Source organism: Dermacentor variabilis, chromosome 1, assembly GCF_050947875.1.
Source record: "Dermacentor variabilis isolate Ectoservices chromosome 1, ASM5094787v1, whole genome shotgun sequence".
Classification (NCBI taxonomy): Eukaryota; Metazoa; Arthropoda; class Arachnida; order Ixodida; family Ixodidae; genus Dermacentor; species Dermacentor variabilis.
Genome location: NC_134568.1, coordinates 103,124,841 through 103,144,548, shown reverse-complemented (window position 1 = coordinate 103,144,548; position 19,708 = coordinate 103,124,841). Strand labels below are relative to the sequence as shown.

The 19,708-nt window shown below is 41.6% G+C and overlaps 1 protein-coding gene across 9 annotated transcripts in view; it reads left to right on the top strand.

Annotated features, from left to right (window-relative positions):
• The window catches only part of LOC142582194 (neuropathy target esterase sws-like), a 198,602-nt gene that overhangs the window by 77,793 nt on the left and 101,101 nt on the right, over positions 1 to 19,708 (top strand). For all 9 annotated transcript variants that reach the window (XR_012828395.1, XR_012828394.1, XM_075691623.1 and 6 more), the window contains exons 19-22: positions 7,606 to 7,678; positions 11,251 to 11,373; positions 18,343 to 18,406; positions 18,565 to 18,733. Coding sequence is in view for 7 of the 9 variants with exons in the window: in XM_075691623.1 (XP_075547738.1) it covers positions 7,606 to 7,678; positions 11,251 to 11,373; positions 18,343 to 18,406; positions 18,565 to 18,733 (429 nt within the window). In the remaining 2 variants the exon portion in view is untranslated. The remainder of the gene's footprint in view (positions 1 to 7,605; positions 7,679 to 11,250; positions 11,374 to 18,342; positions 18,407 to 18,564; positions 18,734 to 19,708) is intronic.

Sequence of the window (19,708 nt, the reverse complement as noted above, 5' to 3'; positions counted from 1 at the left end):
TCTCTCTCTACATTCTTGCCAAAAGCTTTATTAAAGACATATTGAACATATCAGTGTCCGCAATACTGCATCCTGCAAAGCTTGGCACCACCTTCAGAGTGGTTAGAATACGTACAGAACTGTGCATCATAGATGTGTACCTTACTGTCATCACATGTGCTTAGTAGGGCTTCGCGCAAAAATCGGGCAAAGTCTGTGTGGAGTAGCTCACTTCGTTAGCAGTCAGTGCCAGCATGGCTGTGGGCTTGCTTTTATGACGAAAGAAACCTCTAGAAGTGGCTGTAGGTGCTAAATATGTCAGAGATAAAAGGTTAGAATAGAATGTATGTAAAGTGCTCAAGAATTACCCTTAAGAAATGCTGAAATGAACAAAAATTATGTGGCAGAAACCTCTAAAGTATGCTATCAGTGGTTAATACTACAGTATAATCTCCATAATTTGAACTCGAAGGGGCCTGGAAAATTTGTTCAAATTAAAAAGTTTGAATTAAAGGAAGCTAATTGAATGGACGACTTACCTGCAATGACACATGTGCGCTGAGCTAACACACAGATGGGAAGTTCCGGAAGATATATTCACATGTATTACAATTTAGTTAACGTCCGATTTTTTGGACTCCCTGGCAGCCGCGAAAATGTCTGAAACAGTTAATGCATGCCTTTTACTGTCAAGGCCTCAAATCGCCGCAGGTACGTCCGAAATAGCACCAAAGGCCTGCCAGCACACTTATTAGGCGTATCGGTGCTCCTACTGTGATAGGAAACGGCGGGTGCAAGCGTGTATAATTAAAGGAAACAAACCATGTGCAGTTGCAATTGCTCCATCTAACTTTTGGTTTGCTTCACTGCGTAACGCTGCTGTATTGCGGCGAAGCTGACTATCGGAAACTGGCATTATGCAACGCGCCGCGTTGGCGAGGATTACAAAGGCACAGTCGGCGCCATTGCTAACAGTGGCAAATTAATTAAATGAAAAACACAGTACAGAACAGCAAGAAGCTTGGTAGCGAACGTCGAAGTAGCTAGGCCTAGCGTTGCCACGATGTGGCTATATGAGCACCCTGCAATGAAGTTTGCCTGTACATGTCGCGCCCCCTAGCAGCGGTGGTAAGCACTCACGAGTAGGCCCTCATCATCATTTCACCATTGTCTGTGGTGCGCTCAGGCCTGCCTGAAAGCCTGCTTTTCCAATTTTCTAATGGATTCACCGTAGCCTCTTGACAGCTCCTCCGTGAGAAGTGTGAACAAAAAGAACAAGCGCAGATACTGGTGCATTAAGGATTGTCACAACCGTGAAGGGAATGTCGGCATCAAATTGTACCGCTTCCCTTCAAAACCAGGGGAAGGAACCCGGCGGCTGAAGTGGGTCGTAGCAGTTCGTGTCAGTCTTGCGAATTTGTATTAAATGAATTAATACGTAAATGCAAAAACAAGAAGAAAAAAAGAACCAGCAGTGGCATTCGTAAAAACAGACAATAAAGTGTCGACTGCATGAAAACGTGTGAACTGATTCCCGCTGTTGTAATTTAGTTTAGATAGTTGTTTAGCTCCGTCTTGCTCCATAACAAATACGCAGTGGTTGTTATTTGTCAAATCTAGCTTTGTAAGCGCCCCGCTGGAGCTTTGAACGCACTGTGCTTCTTCCTGCGCGATGATCAAGACGTGGCTGCTGGAACAGGGCTCATTTGTGCCGATGTTTTCTCGCGCTTAGAACAACAGAACTAAGGTTGGAGTACACTGCAGCCCATGTCGAGTATTTGAAAATTAGCATTTCTCTCACGCATGCTAGTGCATATTTGTTCAGTCTTCACATTGTTTAGTCTCAGCTGATTGCTCTCTATCTATTATGCCTCAGCGGTAATGCCCTCTTCCACTCGAGCCCGAACAACAATATTAGAATATGCTTGAGGCACTTTGTCAGCGGACAAAAAAGCACTTACCTGCCATTTCGCCGAAACCTCTACAGTTGTGAGGTGCAAGGCACGCTCCAAGTAATGAAGCTACAAATGACACTTGAAAAACGTCCACTGCCGTATTTGCTCACTTAAGTGGCATACAATAATTTGTTAATTTTCGAGTTCGACGTCATAAGCATGCTTGCTTTGTTGTGACAAACACTTCGCCACCTGCAGTGGTTGCTTAGTGGCTATGGTGTTGGGCTGCTAAGCACGAGGTCGCGGGATGAAATCCCGGCCATGGCGGCCAAATTTCGATGGGGGTGAAATGCGAAAACATCCGTGTGCATAGATTTAGGTCCACGTTAAAGAACCCCAGGTAGTCCAAATTATTCCGGAGCCTCACTACGGTGTGCCTCATAATCAGATCATGGTTCTGACATCTAAAATCCCATAATTTAATTTAAGCACCTTGCTGCAATGTCTGTGCTGTTTACTTCTTTGATAGGAAATACATGGTTGTAGTTGTAAATTTGACATCCTTTCTCAAGCGTCGGTGGGTCAAAATGGGCCTTGATGTTTTCGATTGCCTTAAAACCGCAATTTAGAACGACTGACACATTTCAAACGAGTGCTACAAAAGCATGCCTCCACAGCAGTGGCGGCCTCAATGTTTCGTGGAACTGGCACGATGGCGCTGATGCCTGAGCCAATTGCTGCGCCGCCTGACCATTTAAGGGAGCCTATATGGCTGTCAGCGGATCTGCGTGTGAGAGCGCCGGCTCGAGGCGCTGAGATACCGTATTTACACGATTGTAAGTCGACCCCTTTTTTAAAATTTGAAAGTCTGAAGTTGGGGGGTCGACTTACAATCGAAACCAAAACATGGCCCCGCCAAAAAAAGCCGTATTAACGAGGGCTACAACGTAGTTACAATTTTATGTTTGCTCTATGGCCCAACCCGTATCTTTTCGCTATCCCGCGTGTTTGTTCGCTTTTCGGAAGGGTTTTTCAACATTTTTTAGAGTCTTACAGTGCATGCAACACTCAGGGGGGGGGGGGTGTCGATAGGTGATAAAAGCGCCGCTGTTCCCATTTGCGGCGGCACCCTCAGAACGGCGGCGCTTGCGGGGAGTATCGGTAGTTCATGGAAGAGCAGACACCGCTCGCGGGTTTCTCTTTCTCTGTTTAAAAGCATTGGTTTGACTAACTTCTTGACGCGCTCCACTTCGGCTACTTCTACGCTTCCCCAGTCGTCATGAGTGCTGCAGGCCCACTAATCTTTCGGCACTCGTTCACAGCAGCGTTCAAGAGGGCTGCCATCCTTTACGCCGAAGAAACAAATCACTGCGCAGCGGGCCGCAATTTCGATGTTTGTAAACGGGTGGTGCGAGAGTGGCGACTGCAGCGAAGCGAAATTTTCACCCTGTGGCGGCAAGTGAGAAATTTCCCACGTGCCGAAGTCTAGACGCTTTCCGGAGCTGTAGGCTAAGCTTGCGGCGTACGTCGCTGAAATGCATGATCGGTCCCTGCCAGTGAAGTGCGACGTGGTCATGAAATAAGCCCGGACCTCCGCCTGAATTTTAAGGTTCTGCTCCGCCGTGAGTACAAAGAGTGGCTGGCGGCAGAAGTCTGCGAAATTACGCCAACCGGACCTGTCAAAAGAGCCTCCCTGACGGCTGCGTGTGGTTGGGTGCATTTGGCGTGGGCTGCTGTTCTGCACGATGACCTGGTGCGGTCGTTTGCCAAATTTGAAATTTCGCTGGACCACGACGCGCTGTGGGACCGCAGCAACGATGACGATGGCAGCACTAGTGAAGACGAGTAGTCCAATGACCATGTCAGCTACTAATAAATTTTCGTTATCGAATGCGCTCTCGGGTTTTTTTTTTTTTTTTCCGGTCTAGCGTTATGGGGGGGTCGACTTACATTCGAGTCGACTTACAATCGTGTAAATACGGTAATCAAAGTGGCGGTCATGGTGGCTTCGATTAATGCCGTTCCAGACCTGCGGTCATGGCAAAAAGACCGGAAAATCAGACGGGGAAGGTTTTTTGTGTCCGAAATTCAGATGTTCTTATACATTGACTCTATGGGGTACATGGCGGTGCCGCGAAGGCATCCGAATTATCGAGCATGTCTGAAAAATTGGAGGTCCAGAAAATCGGTCTTTGACTGTACAGGACACCCGTCGCAGAACTGATAGTTGGGCGAGTTGGTACGTATTCATAGTAAAATATTTTTGCGTGCACAATTGACAAGGACAGTCTCGTGTGTCACACGAGACTGAGGACCCAGCGCTCGTGTGTCCCCCTTCACTGTGTCCTTGTCAATTGTGCGCGCAAAAATATTTTAGTATGAAGGACACCCGTCACTAACAGAAGTAATCGGTGATGCGCGCCTGCACATGCCTGCACACAGGTTTCTGCCACGTTTTTTTGCATGCGGTGTTGAGGGGTCTCTCCTAAGATCTTCCTCTATGGTGGGGTAAGAGGAATGCTGGTCGGAGGTACTGTCGCGTAATTTGCGCACTGCTGACAGCATTGTCAGAGTGCAGTATGTCAGAATTAATCGTCACAAATGCTTGCGCGTTCGAATTACTGGGCATTTTCACCCATTGGTATACACACAACTTTGACGGTACCACAGCGTCAGTTCGAATAAACCAAAAGTTTGAATTAAGCGTGTTCGAATGAATGAGATTTGACTGTATTGCAATTGCAGAAGTACTTGCGCGCAACCCATTGTTGGCTTTGAGGTAGAATCTCTGGCTGTTATGCTTGGGTACCCAGATTCTATGTCACGGCACAACCTTGTTAATTTTTTGGTGGCAGTTTGTTTGATGCGGTTAAAGCCATTTTTGCCTTACATCTGGGAATGGCTAGATCACTGCAAGCAGTGCATCCTCACTACCACTGAAAAGTCTAATCTATTTATTGGGCTGTCGGATCATGTGTTTAGGTATGTTTATTGCTCTGTTCTTCCTGCAAGTTTATGCCGTTGTCCGGGAGAACTTGAGTTTGGCCTAGTAGGTGTTTACTGCATGTCATATTGACCGCTATTAAAAGACGAAGACAGAGAAAGAAAAACAGAACAACAGGCTTTTTACATGTGCCATTTTATGAGTTTTTTACGTGCCAGAGGACACATGTAATAATCTTGCCTAAATGCATCACCCGACGGCCCATGAATGTGGCTGTTGGGGAGTAGTGAGGACGCACTATTTGCCGTCATCTTTCCTTGTTAAGTGTATGTGGCAGAAGGGGGGTTTGCCACTTCAGGCAAACTGCCACAGGAAAGGAAAAAAGAAAGAAGAGCTCCAAGGGGATATTGAACCCAGGTACCTAGTGTAGCACCTGGGGATTCTACCGCATCACTAAGAGCAGGCAAGTTTCAAAAATTTCTGTACTCATAATATTTACTGCTGACTGCAAACTCTAAATTTGGGCTTAAATTAAATAGTTCAGGAAAATATATTTGCATATGGGCTGCACCCACTTTTGTCACATGAGCATACCTCGTCAACCGTGGTGTGCTATGGTAGCTCTGTGTGGTGCCGACATGGTACAGAGATGCGTATTACCTTCCACTTCAATTGTAATCACAGTTGATAATCTTTTTCCGGGAAGCTTGTCTACTTAAATATTGCGGTTGTCACAAAATTTATTTTACAGTTTCCTTCATTGTGCTATTGCATTTTCCGGCTGTGCGATATTTCATAAACAGTTGCATGCTGCTGCATATGCATACTGTGCACATGAAGCCTTCCATGCTTCATGCATATGCCATTGCTCCCGTGTTGCCCGAAAAGTATGCAGATGTTTGACTGCCACATTCCTGTCACATATCGCGTGAGAACCTGAGGAACTTTTTAGTGGCATTCTTATGCACGGTGCAACATCCAAGGACAGCTTCATATTTTAACAGCGTAGTTTTGGTATGGCACAATGCCATATCAGCCTCCTCTTTGATTGTTTCCTTAATCATCGACTAAGCACCATCAGAATTCATATCCTGGCCCCCCAACAGCTAGTCCTGAAGTGCTGTGCATATTCATTGCAACGCATGCATGCTGCGTCATCCAAGGGCCCATGCTTCATAAATACTGCATGCATTCATTGCTCCTGTAGCCACCTGAAATGTGTGGGTACTATCATTTTGCTTAACTCCCATAGTTCTTTCATCGTGCAACCTAGCATGTGTCCGATGAAGGCTTCATCTTGTAACGTGCCCTTGCTGTGAACCAGATTCCCACTGTTTTAGCTCTAGAATTACGAATCAGCGGTGTCATATGGGGTAGCAAACCAAGCTCAAATAAAGGCTACCGGAGGTCATTGTACATGGCACATCGCACCAAGCGTGTTGGCTCTTCAAAGCACATACAAGTATAGGTGTACACGACAGGCCTTTGATTCATTGAGCATATTAATCGTAAATAGGTTTTCTTCAACAGATTGTAAATTAACTGATCGGTTGTGCTGTCATTTCCTCACATACCCGCACCCTTTTTCATGCAAGTAGAGCCACATTCTCTCTCGAACATTGAGAATCAGAATCAGTTTATTCATGACAAAATGGGGATAATTACAGCATATGTATGTACAGAAGGATGTCCCGTAGTTAGAAACTGAAATGGGACCTCCTGTGCTTGATGACTACTAGAATTAATAATACAAACAACAATGGCAACATGTAAAAGTTATGAATAAAGGTTTTAGTAGACAAGGCATAAATGAACAGAAAAGCAGCATATGAATGTATTAAACAAAAACAAGGCTTCGACTTAGTCAACAAAAGGCGAAACTACAAAAATAGCCTAAGAAGAAAGAAAGTTAAAAAAAAATATGCAGGAAAGAAATAGAGAGACAAAGAAAAAGTTAATAATACAACTCATACTATACTCAAATGGGAAAGTCGGAGGAAGCTAAAAGAAAATGCTTAAGTTCTGTACAAAATCTGTGAGCTTTGAACAATTTTAAAAGGAATGGTAATGTATTCCACAGAGATAAAGCTGAAAAGTGTAATGACTGCCTACCATAGTTGGTGCGAACTAAGGGTAAAATGAAGTTAATATTTTCTGCAAATCTAATATTATTTATATTAGTAAGAGATGTCTTCGGTATGATGGTTACTGGAATATCATTGTTTAATGCCATAAAAATAAATATGGCCAGGTTATATTTAACAAGGTCAGTCACATTCAAAATATTATGTGCAAGTAACAGCCGAGTTGTGCTAATGCTACGAGGTGAAAATGTTATTAGCCGAATAGCTCGATTCTGAATGACTTGCAACGAAGTTAGGTGACTGTTGTAAGTGTTTTCCCATGATTCAATGTTATAGTTAATATGAGAATGAACAAAAGCATAATAAAGCGGCATGAGAGTAGAAAATGATAAATATGGTCATGCTTTGATTAAAACACGTATCCCGTATGCTATTTTCTTTTTAACATTAGCTATGTGAAGGTGAAATTTGTGGGAAATTTTGTGGGAAAGCCAATAGCTTGGCTTTGCCACAAAGCTAAAAGCTAATATGCTTTGAGATTGAGCTCTGTGCATATTGAAGCAAAACAAATCTCGCATTATGTTCTGAATAGGTTGTGGGGTGTTTTCTCACAATAATAATTACATACAAAAAAGAAGTTACATTATAGTCATGCAAGCTCTGTAGTTGTGTATCGCATTTGAGATTATACGACATGTTGCAGGTGGTAACCCGACTTATTCACCTTCTTGGCCACCGGCTTCTGGGTAGCCTGCAAAAAGGTGATACTGTTAAAGGTAAGCATTCAGTTGCAGCCAGCAAGAGTACTTTTTTTTTTTGCTTCACTGTATTTAGATGTAAAATTAGGTTAAATTTACATAAATATTTTTGTTAGTTAGCAAAACTGTGACTTTGGAAGGAATGTGAAGCTATGAAGGATTATTACTGTGGTGCTATCAAAGTCTTGCCTTGAAGTGGTTAATGCAATGTTGGTGTACTGCTGCTGTTCGGTCTTGCCTTTGAACTGACTGTTCAGAAGTCATCTGGTTATGCCTGGTGTCAGAGAAAATTTTTTTTAAATATTGCATTAGAAATAAAAATTCAGGTGTGACATGTTGCAATATTGGAAGCAGATTCATTCTAAGCCTCAAGGAATAACAAGATACAGTTTAAACCTACCTATAACAATATTCAAATGCCAAGAAAATCCCATTTTTGTAAACGGGTTGCATGAAAAAAATGAGAGTGGACAGACATCAGAACATTTTAATTAGACAGAAAGAGGTACAGTTGTACAAACTTATAATGTTACCAGTTTTAACAATGCTCGGATGCAACAGTGGTCAACCACCACACCATGAACCTTGGTGAACCTTGTTCTATGGTAAAATAAAGTGCTTACTGCAATGTTCCCATATCATGTTATTGGTTATAAGATATAACAATCAAATCTTGCTTTTGGGTGTCTCCGTCAAAATGAAAAAGAATACGAGATCCTGAAAATTAAAAAGAAAAGTATGAGCTGCTGTCTCACCTGTGTCTTTCAGTGCCTTTGTCAAAGTCCAAAGATGGTTATATGTGAAACACCAGTTCATGATGGTATTTTGTACAGATAAATACGTAAGGTTGCTTGGCACACCAGCAGTGTATGGCTTGGCCCTTTGTAAGCCAAGGGCTCGAGATGAAAATTATATGTTACTTTCTGAAAGGGAGGCATCTTGATAAGCCCCTTCTTTCCCAGATCATTTCAGGTGCAGGTACAGTAAAATCCCATTAACTCGAAGTTGTAAAAACTGGGAAAATTTTCGAGATAAGTGCATTCACAAAAATATAAGCCCCTGGCCACACATTGACCACACTAAGCCTTTTAAAATTGGCGCCAGCAGCCGCTCAATTTTTCGCAAAAGCTCAATATATCAGGAGTGGTATTTCTGATAATCACTTTTGCAAAATATTGTGCGACTCGACATCCGATCAGGCATCTACGCTGTGGGTTCGAGTTGCCTTCCTACACCTTGTCCCCCAGCTCGCATGTTGTGCTTTGCTCAATCTCCGGGAACCACCAACTAATGGCAACATGGTGTACACAGCTAGCACATCACAGTTAATTTCCTGTGCAAACCATGCTTCTCCCTCCTGGGGTCAAATCACCGTGCGAGCAAGTGTCACCAGGATGCGTCCTGTTTGGCATTCCGAGTGGTGGATCCCATGCACCCTCTGCCCCCCAGCTCTCTTCCGCTGCGCGCTTCATTGCCATGGCAGATGCTCACAGGCCCGCAACGAGCTGGTTACGTGGGATCTTTGCTTCCACGGCTCCTTGCGGTCGCACTTGGTGGACCGCTTCCAGTGAGCCCTAGTGCAGCGGTCGTGTGTACTCGATCAGTCTTGCGGTGAGCCTTTGCCCGTAAGCACTGTGACTGTCGCACTGTGCTGTATCTTGGGTGAATAAACCTGTGCTTGTTGGCACCCTGACTCTGGAGCTTTCTCTGTGCCATGTCGGAGAGTCAATGAACCCTGCCGTAGCGCCTTTGTGCGTTTCAGAGTGGAGGAGCGTCGTGCCCTTTCTTGACTGTCGCTCGTAGAGTGAGCTTTGTGCCGCCAACCCATCTCCACAATGGGCAACAGTGATCCTCGCACAAAGCTAAGCAAACGCTGTTGCACGAAGGCACTGACATGTCCAAAGCCTAGACACGTGAAATATTGTGAGAATCGTCGTATCCCAATAATTAGTCGATTGAGAATACCGCCCTAGGGTCGTGGTTTCGTAGCCATACCTTCTGCTCAATTATATGCCACTGTTTCATTCACCGTTCTCGACTGGTTTATCCCATTGATAATGTGGGTGAAGTGTCACTATGACCACTGACGCAGCGTAATAAGAAACAGCATCGGAAAAGGCATCGCTACAAAATGGCTCATTGCACTTTGTCAGTGGTAAAGTGACACTCCACCCGCTTCCAATCAATCGGATAAGCTTTTCGCAGTCAGATATCCGCTCAAATATAAACATTTTCGCAGTCAAGATATCTGGAGTACAGTGCAAAGAATTTCGTTATAAGATATGAAAAATACATTAGGTGGACACCAAGCCACGAAAAAAGTTCGACTTGACTGATATTTCGATGTACCAAAGTTCGAGTTAGCGAGGGTTTGCTATAAATACAGACTACAGGAACGATAACTAATTTGCAAAGTAAGCTTTTTCACTGGCTGTACTAGCTTAACCACCAGAGAGTGTCCTTGCACTAGTAAAAATGTTGTCTCACTAAAATTTTGTTGGTGCTCTTGGTGAGATTTTCAGTAACTGTGTGTTGTCGGAGCTAAGCTACCATATTTTCCAAGATGTAACTAAGCTGAAAAGAGTGAAATAAAGCTTTACATATAACCTGTGCAAACAACCTGACCTAAACAAATCTTTCTTAAAAAAAAAAAGCAAAACAATTGACTGGTTTTGCATGTTAAGGCGTTGCTGCTTTCACTGTAGGGCCAGTATAATGCAAGGATTGTTTTCACTCGATTCTGTTTCTTTCTTATCATTTACCATTTATTGAAAGTCGATCCTAGTGCTAACGTAGGTGAAACGCCACTCTGACCTATTGCAAAGAGCAAAAAAGAATAGTTACATTATACTAGCCCTGCTCTCTGTTTAGGTGTGGTGCATCTTCATAGAAACACAAAGTCTGCTTCACATTCTGCCAATATTGCAATGTGAATCGCATTCCCCTGAAACTGCACCACAATTATTGTACAACTCACATCTCCACTTTTCACTTATATTAGCTTTTAATGTTTCATGTGGGTTGCATGCGTGAAAATTCATTGACATGAATTACACTGCTTTTACTTCATTCTTCAACTGCTCTAAATGTCACAAAATGCTTAATGTTGAGGTTTTAGTTCATGTAACCTAAGTTGTAACTGTTTATCTGTTGTGGCTGTAAGAAATGGGCTGCTTCAGCCTGGAGTCACAAATTACCAGTGTTCATATTTATTGGTTCTATCATATTGTATTTGACTTACCTTTTGGAACTACCAGCTTCAATACCAGCCTTATGTGGTGCTGTGAGCATATCAATCTTTACAAGCTGCACATGAGTCGACACAAATGGATAATCACTGCTAAGACCAGTAGTAAATACGGCACTGATCTGTGAAGCTGTGAACTCAGTGGTTGCACCCTTTGCTCTGTTTTGTGATTTGAGCACCAGCAGCTAAGTCGATGTTGGGTGCTATTGCAAATTTTCACAGAATTCCATATTCCCTATTTCTTTATAAATTGCAGCTTATGATTTTAAAGTAAAAAAAATGTAGAGAATTTTTTTCAGACTGTTGGCTCCTAATGTACGCCTTTGTGCATTGCTTGTTTCAGCTGCTTCCATGATCTCCCGGCCAACGGGATCCAACTTCACCACTATTGCAGCATTGGCTGTCAATGAGGATGTGCCACTTTCTACATTTACACTGGAACTCTGCCATGCACTTCGCAGCATAGGTAACACGCCTTGTTTATGGAAGTTTTTGGCACATCCACCTGGCCACAGAGTCACTGGCTCTGGCACTGCTGTGGGCTTTTAAACATTGGTAGACTGCCCATGTCTAGCTTTTGTTATACATATTGCTTTTCTTAATTTTCCTTGTATGCATCCACAGGAAAGTTAGCTACTGAAGCCTCCAGCACCATTTTGAAAGACTCATATACTGTTAAAATTAAGCTTTCTTTTTTTTTTTTTGCCAATTGGAAATCATTTGTAAACATTGTCCCTGTGCGTGTACATGTTATTTAGAATTGCTTTACAGCCTATTATTATTATTGTTGTTGTTGTTGTTGTTGTTGTTGTTGTTGTTGTTGTTGTTGTTGTTGTTGTTGTTGTTGTTGTTGTTGTTGTTGTTGTTTATGACATACTGGAGACATAAATTTGGTCCTTGTAGGACAGGCACACATACAGTCAACAGCAAAGAGTAAATGAGGTAACAAAACATACAAAATTGCACTACAAAAAAGAAATTACAATACTGCAATAATTGCAATAAAATCATTGAAATACATACATTGCAAACTGCACTCCTCTGTGTTTTCTATTTCACCCTTGTTCGTTTGCACCATTCTTCCTCGGGAAACAAAATACAAATAAAATTTAAATAGGAAGAAAACAAACACATACAATAGGCTTTCATTCTGCATGTAATCAGTACAGTTCGGGTAAAGAATTACACTCTAAAATTATATGAGGTAGGAATAAAACCTTGTCTGCTTTAGTAAAGTAGGGGGTAAATGAATTCAGATAATTGTGACAACTGTGTCTTGTTGACATTGGGGTTACTATCATTTGGGCTCTAGTGATAATGCATGCTTAAAAAGTGAATGTAAAAAGTTAAAGCAGTGCAATATTTTTGTACTTCGAAAAGTGAAATATCATTAGCCTTCATTAGCTGTGTAGGAAAATCATTAGCTGTAGGAAATTAGCTGTATGTGTTTAAACTTAGAATAGATAATGTCTACAGCCTTTCTGTGGATTTCCTCAAGTTTTTTTTTAATGATAAAGGAGCCCTGAACCACTTTTTATCGAAGTGGAGAAATTGAAGTTAAAGTAGGCTATTTCAGAAATAGTTTGCCGCAACAAAAGTGCTTCAGTGAAAGCTGTGGCGGAGCAGGGCCGGCCCAAATACTCCACATACTCAGCATCACATGTTGTGCAGTTCTAATTTCATTTTGCATGTTCACGTTGATGCCACTACTTGCGATTTTGGCACCTACTACAAGCCAAATGTAAGCCAAATGCCATTTTCGTCAATGAGCCACAATGCGCTCAGCCAGCGGACTTGTCACGGCACCCCACAATGGCTGCAGTATCTACGCTACGTAGCAGACCGCAGCTGCATGTAACTGTCGTGTGTATGCGCAGTGTTTGCTTTGTTCATGCTACAGGGTTTGAGTGCGTGCTCGCATTCATGTGCTCCAGTCTGGCCATGCTAAGTGGTATCAATTGGGCTTTGTCTTGCACCAGCTTGACTGACGAATAGTAGCCACATCCAACTTGCATATTTTGAAGTGCTCTCAGTTACTCATTACGAAGCGAACTCTGCCAAGGCGTCTAACCTGGCAAGCGTGTGTGTGTTGGTACCTTACGTTTCACATGGTTCAAGGCTACTTGAGTGTTGAGAACTAGTCGAAATGAGCAAGACCTGATGGCTACGATACTGATAAGAAGGGTGGCCAAAGTTTCATTCCGTCATGGGTGGCTGCGGCTAAGCGTGATAATAGTCGATAGATGATATTCTGCATCTTCTGAGAGTATGTAATTATCGAAATTGGAAAGCAGAATTTCGCTTACTTCAGCCTGTTTATTAAAATGCATCAATAAATATACGCAGTAACAGTAGGAAGAAGCGCACTAATAAGAAATTGTGTGCGCTGTCATTTCCATGTCAGACGGGCGGCCGTATACTGTTCTTGATCGCACGCACTTCGCACCTTTTCGTCTTCTCATGGTATCAAGCGGCCCGAAAACATACGATCACAGTCTGCAGTGGGGAAATGCGGTGTGTTTCGGTTATCACCTAGTAAAAGCGTGTGCTATGCTTTCGACGGTGCCACATGCTGTGAAAAAGATAGGCGAAGATGCTTATCGCAATACGATTGGTGGTGATAGCTGTGAATGCCACGTGCGATGACCCCGGAGAAGATTTACTGGTACCGAAATGAGAAACTCCGCACGCCGGCGTTTTCACGTGAGACGGGCGGGCGAGTATTACGGTTAACGGTGAAGCTGCGGTGGCGGGCAGCTATATACTGTTCTCGATCGTGTGCGCCTCCCTTTTTTACATAGGGTCTAGCGGCCGGAAAATGTATCATACGATCAAAGTTTGGCGATGTACTGAACATTGGTGCCGAAAAGTAGTGTTTTCCGGGAATGTATGAACCAGTAAAATTAAGTATAACTTAGTTGGGTAATTTTTTGTGTTCTCGATTGCGAACGTTGGCGCCGGGAAAGCATACATAACGGGAACACATCGAGATTCTACTGTGCATTTGTTAGTGTATGAATCCCATGCAATGCAGGCATATCCCAATTTCAGTCAAAGATATGATAACTATAGCGCTAGAAGGTGAATTTATAAGTTTGTCTTAACAGTGTTTTTGGAAAGCAGAGTAATGTATGTTGTTTATACACCAGTTCTAAGAAAGATTATCAGTGAATGTTACTCCTGAATATTTGTACACAGTTAACTTGCTTAAGCAGTGATGACACTAATTCTTATTCATGTTTTAGTGATCTTTTCTTGTGTGTTATACAAATGCAAACTGTTTTATTTTTGTTCAAGGCCATGCCCCATTCAACACACCATTTTAATGTGTTACGCAAGCTCAAATCAAGTTCTCGTTATTTCATGAAATAACACTAACACATAGTTGTTTGCGAGCAGTGTAATATGTGGGCTAGTGTTACAACAGTGACAATGTCATTAGTGTGTAATTATTTATAGGTAAAACAATGGCCTAAAGAGGCTGCCCTGAGGCACACCGAATTTATCAGGAAGAGAGCTTAAGCTGTTCCCATCAATTGAAATAAACTGCTATCCAAGAAACTATAATATCAGGAAGATTAATGTTTCTTAGTTTTTGATTAAGTTTACAGTGAATTGCTCGATCAAATGATTCGCTAAGATTTTAGAAAATGGCATCAATTTTACCATTATAAGTTTCCAAAGTTTTTGCAAATGTATGAATTACAGTTATTAGCTGTGTTGTGGTGGAGTAACCTTTCCTAAAGCCTTGTTGACAACTTCTTAATATTGAGTTTTGTTCTACGAATTCTGTGATATAGGTAGTGATAATGTGCTTAAATAGTTTGCAGCATGATGAAGTTAATGATATCGGGTGATAATCTTGTAAGGATGAGCAATCACCCTTAAAAATAAGAGCAACACAAGCTGACCTCTAGTCGTTGGACACCTTTCAGATAACAAAGAGGCTCTGAACAGTGTCACAAGAAATGTACCGGTAATTTCAGTGTAGTGCCTAAGAAACATTCTTAATCTCATGTGGGCCACACAGTGTCTTTGTTATAAAGTTCAAAAGCATGGATGAAATTCCTTGATAGGAAAGTAATTTACTTCATGTGCCTGGAGCATAGTAGGATCAGGCATGCTACTGAAACTGCATGAGAAAATACGCTATGAAAACAGTAATTTAAAAGTTCATTGAAGTCCGTTATAGAGGTTCCGTGGATCGCCGTCTCTGTGGCAGGCTTCTTCTTGCGGCTTAAATACACTAAAACTTTTTTTGATGCCCCCTTTATGAAGTTAGGCAACAGCATTTTAATGTGGTCTTTCGAGCTACGTACTGCAGACGTCGGCTTGGTTTGTAACTTATTGATTACTTCTGGCTGCACATGCTTTTTATTACTTCGTTTTATTTGCCACCTGAGCTGTAAATATTATGCTTAATCCATGATGTACATTTGTTTACTTTCTTTGATTGTTTAGCACAAATGTATTACTGCAATGCCAACACATTCCAATAAACCTTGACTATAATGTTGATACACTGTTTTCGTCATTATCGAATTCAGTAAGGCAGGCATTCATATATTCTACCACACTAGCATCATCAGCCTTAGAGTAGTCTTTGAATCGACACATTCTAACACTTACAGCAAAAACAGGCTTAAAAATAGGTAATGACACAGCTACAAGTTTCTCATCTAAGAGACCCTCGTCAACTGACACAGCATAGTCAGAAAAGCCACAATTTAGTAACACCAGATCCAGTACTGTACTAGTACAACCTTGAACACAAGATGTTCAATAACTACTTTAAGTCATGTGTCAGCATAATGTCAGCAATAGTAATAATATTTTGATCAACCTTGCACCCTGCCTAAAGTTGTTCCCAGTTAATGCTATGTTAATTAAAATCAACCACAAACAAAAGATTATTATGTTTGGCCTGGTAATCGGGTGTGGCATCAGGCAGTCTATAACATGCATACAGCACAAAAAATGCCCCCAGCATGATAACTTAATGCAATGGCACTCATTATCATGAACCTCATCAATATACGTCACTTCTATTTGATGCTTTACAAGAATAGGTCACCTTCTCTCCTACTTGCTTTTTCCCTACAGAAGGCTTCATGCAGGAAGGGAAAACTAGCTCATTGCTTATCTTATTACGTAGACCAGTTTCTGTGATGACAAGAATATGAGCATTGTGTAGCAGTAACTGAATTTCCAGCGAATCTACCTTGTTAATTATACTGCGAGCATTTATTTAAGTTAGCAAAGAATAATTGCTTTTCTTTGCTTGAGCGCACTTGGCTAAGGTATATGAAACTGGTTCTTTCTAAGGATAGAAAATTTGAAGCAGTACTTTAAACACTGTCAGTTTGGTGTGTCTATTTATGCATATGCGCGTGTCATAATGTTATAGAGCAACTTGACCTTTCCAGCTCATATTCTAACGGGTTCTTTATCATTCTTTTCCTTGTCCCAGACATAAGTGTCTTTGTTGATGTACAACATATCAAAGGATAAAGAAACTCGGTGGTGTTTTTCCTGGTTTGTCTTTGCATTCACCTGCAGTTCCTTCCTGACATCATAAACTCTTCAAGAAAAGTCCTCACCAATTGAAATTCCTGTCTTTTAACTTGTAGCCATTTTTTTTCAAAATTAGAACTTGTCTCTTTTGTTCAGAAGCCTCACGATAATTGGGCAGTTCTTGTTGGTTACCAGTTTGCCTAATCATTGGATGCCTTCCATAGGGGTTTCGTTGACTTCAAGAATGTTGTAAAAAAAGTTTCTTAACGGCAGTTTCCAGCGATAGGACATTTTTGCTTTCTGTTTTCAGGTATCCACCACAAATTATGAAATTAGATGTTCGTCTATTGTTTTCTAGCTTGTCAATTCTTTTTTCAAGCATCTTTTCCACATTATTACATTGATTTAGCTGTTCCTGACATGAAGTAATGTTGTTGTTCAGGTTTGATTGGGCATCTACTTTCTTCTCGATTTCTTTTAGCTGCTTCCAAATTTGAGCTAGTTTGATCGGGACCAGGATTTGACTTATCGTACCCTTCCCCCCCCCCTTCCCAGCAGTATTAGTTTTCTGAGAGAGGAAGCAACAGCATTCAGCAAACAACACAGCCACAGGTGTGGCAGCACCAGCAATAAGGGGTCGCTTGAACAAGACATTTGCCATATTGTTTTTTTCCTGTATGGCAAGAAGCAAAGGGTTGTAAGCAATCCATATCCTTTTGGTCTGGGGCTGCCTAGTACAAAGGCTAATCTTTTATAGGCACCCTGAAAGGTGTTGCGTCATGCAGGCCATGAGTGCAGTGTTCTGTGCCTGGTGACTTTGAGTGACCTGGCAGCCTGGTAAACGTCAAATTCCAATTTCTGGTTTCATGACAGTCGATATCGTTGTGGTCATGCACCAAATTACCAGTTTGTGCTAACGGGGGGAGGGGGGGAGGGGGGTTAGTCTTTGGGAAACCAACTAAATGCACACATCTTTCCTCATATCTGAAGGTTTGGCTGAACTTGGTTTGTCCTAACAGGAGTGTACTGTAGTTCCCACACATTGGGATAAAGCCATCACACTAAATAAAGCCACTACATATTCATGTCCTTGCCAAGATGCATATAGCCCAACAATGAGCACAGAGTTTGTGGAGCAGTAGTATACATCTGTTCCTTTGCCTATAACGACAGCGGTTATTGTTGGCACAGTACAAAGATTGCCCTGTTGGCCACAATCCTGTGTTTGCTATTAAAAGATCTGAGCTCTGTACTAACCAAACAATTACCCAGTGCATTTAATTTATTCAGTACTTTGACAACATAAAAGTTAAAAAATGTTTTGCTGGTCCAGCAGAATATGAATTGATGGGTTGTCATGTGACATGGGAGTGGTCATGTGTTATGGGGTAAGCAGCAGTCATCGCAGCAATTTGAGAATACATTAAAAACATTATTCAAATAAGATAATGACGGGCACTTTGTTCTAGCTGCTACACTTGTGAAACGTAGAATCTGATGCTGCATTCATCTCTTTCCCAGAAGTAAAAGCCTAAAAACGTTGATAATGTGCAGAAGCAAACTCAAGCAAGAAAAAAAACGTCACAAACATGTGGCAATCTATTGAATTTTTATATATCTTGTGCTGTCACTATGCAGGATGATTTAGTGCCTGAAGGTGATATGGTGTGTAAGAACTATTTTTTCATAGTTGAAAGCTTAAGGCGTCTTATAGCGCATGTTTATTCTCTGCAGTGAGCATAGCATGAATTTAACCTAAAACAGGCCTCTGCTCTTTGTGCTTGTTTTGCATAGTTGTAGGCATAATAACTTTACAAGTTACTTTGTAGGATCAAAACTGGAGAGCAGTACCTTAGTCTGAAAAATTGTAAGACCTCTGTGAAGTCAATAGTCTTTTATTTTCTCTTTAATATTGCTACAGGGCCAGTGTTTCGGCTGACTTCCGATTACATCAAGAAGCAACTTGGGACTTCTGCACTTGACACGTAAGCACTTTTGAATGGTGTTAGTGTGGTGCTCCAGTGTTTGACAAGCTTTTGGCACTTTATTTTTTAGTGGATGATAGTGATGATGTGAACTTTGCTGCAAAGTTTGTGTCATGGTATTTGGGTAGGTGGTGCAGTAAGTGGTTATGTTTGTGCAGAGCCAATGAGTACCGCCTGTGCAACTGGTTGGGTCAGCAGGAGGATCGCAACAGAGTGCTTCTGTACCAGTGTGACAGCCAGATGAGCTCATGGACGCAACGGTGTATCCGGCAGGCAGACTGCATACTCATTGTGGCCCTCGCAGATCAGGAACCGCTTGTTGGGCAGGTGCGGTCCAAGTGCCAGAGAAGGGGAATAAAGCATTGTGCCAAAGTCTGGCAGCACTTGACCCAAAACTGCAGCAAAATGAGTGTGTAAAGTGCTCCCATTTTGATGCAGCCTTGTGTCTGACACGTGCTGCATGCAAGAAATTATAAGCTAACACTGGAAAGAAAAAGTGTTTTGTGACTGCTAAAAGTGTTTTTTAAGTTTTTCTTTTGTTTATGACGCCATTGGTTGCCAGGCTGTTACAGGGTGGGTTTACAATACTTACACATAAAGCTTCAACATTCAAGTAATCGGAGCTCTTTGAACATTACACAATGCGGCCCTATGTAGTTAAAACTAAAATTAAAACTCTAAAACAACACTCATATACACTTCAGGCTTGAGATAATACATGCATATTTGGGACCAAGAAAACTAAGAACAAACAAAATCTCACAAAAGGCATGCTAGTACAATAACATACAAGTTGAAAACCTGAAGTCCTGGAGTAACAATAAATATAAATATTTCCCACCATAATACCCTAAAGCAAAAAAATATTTAAATACAGCATATGTTTAACATGAAACCATTTTGGTAAAAAAGTTATTTTATAATTTGATCTTAAACATTCATCAAACATTTCAGCCGTACTGCATTGCAAAACACTATTTACTGCTGCTAACAGCATTTCAACCAGAAATGTGTAGATAAATGCTTGCCCAAAACTGATACATCCACTTGTAATAAAAGAAAAACTGTATCATGTGCAAGAAATGTGCTAAGCTCAGGTGGGTGCAGATATTTTTTCAACTTTCAGCTTTCCCTACCATGGGGAAATAAGTGTTTCTTGTAGGTTACACAATTTTTTTTTTCTAAAAAGCTATTGCATCCAAATTTTTATGCAATACATGAAAGCAAATCAGAATGAATCTGCTTTTCAGGCATACCGTATTTATTAACGAGTTTTATTTCACTAAAAAAATATTTATTGCC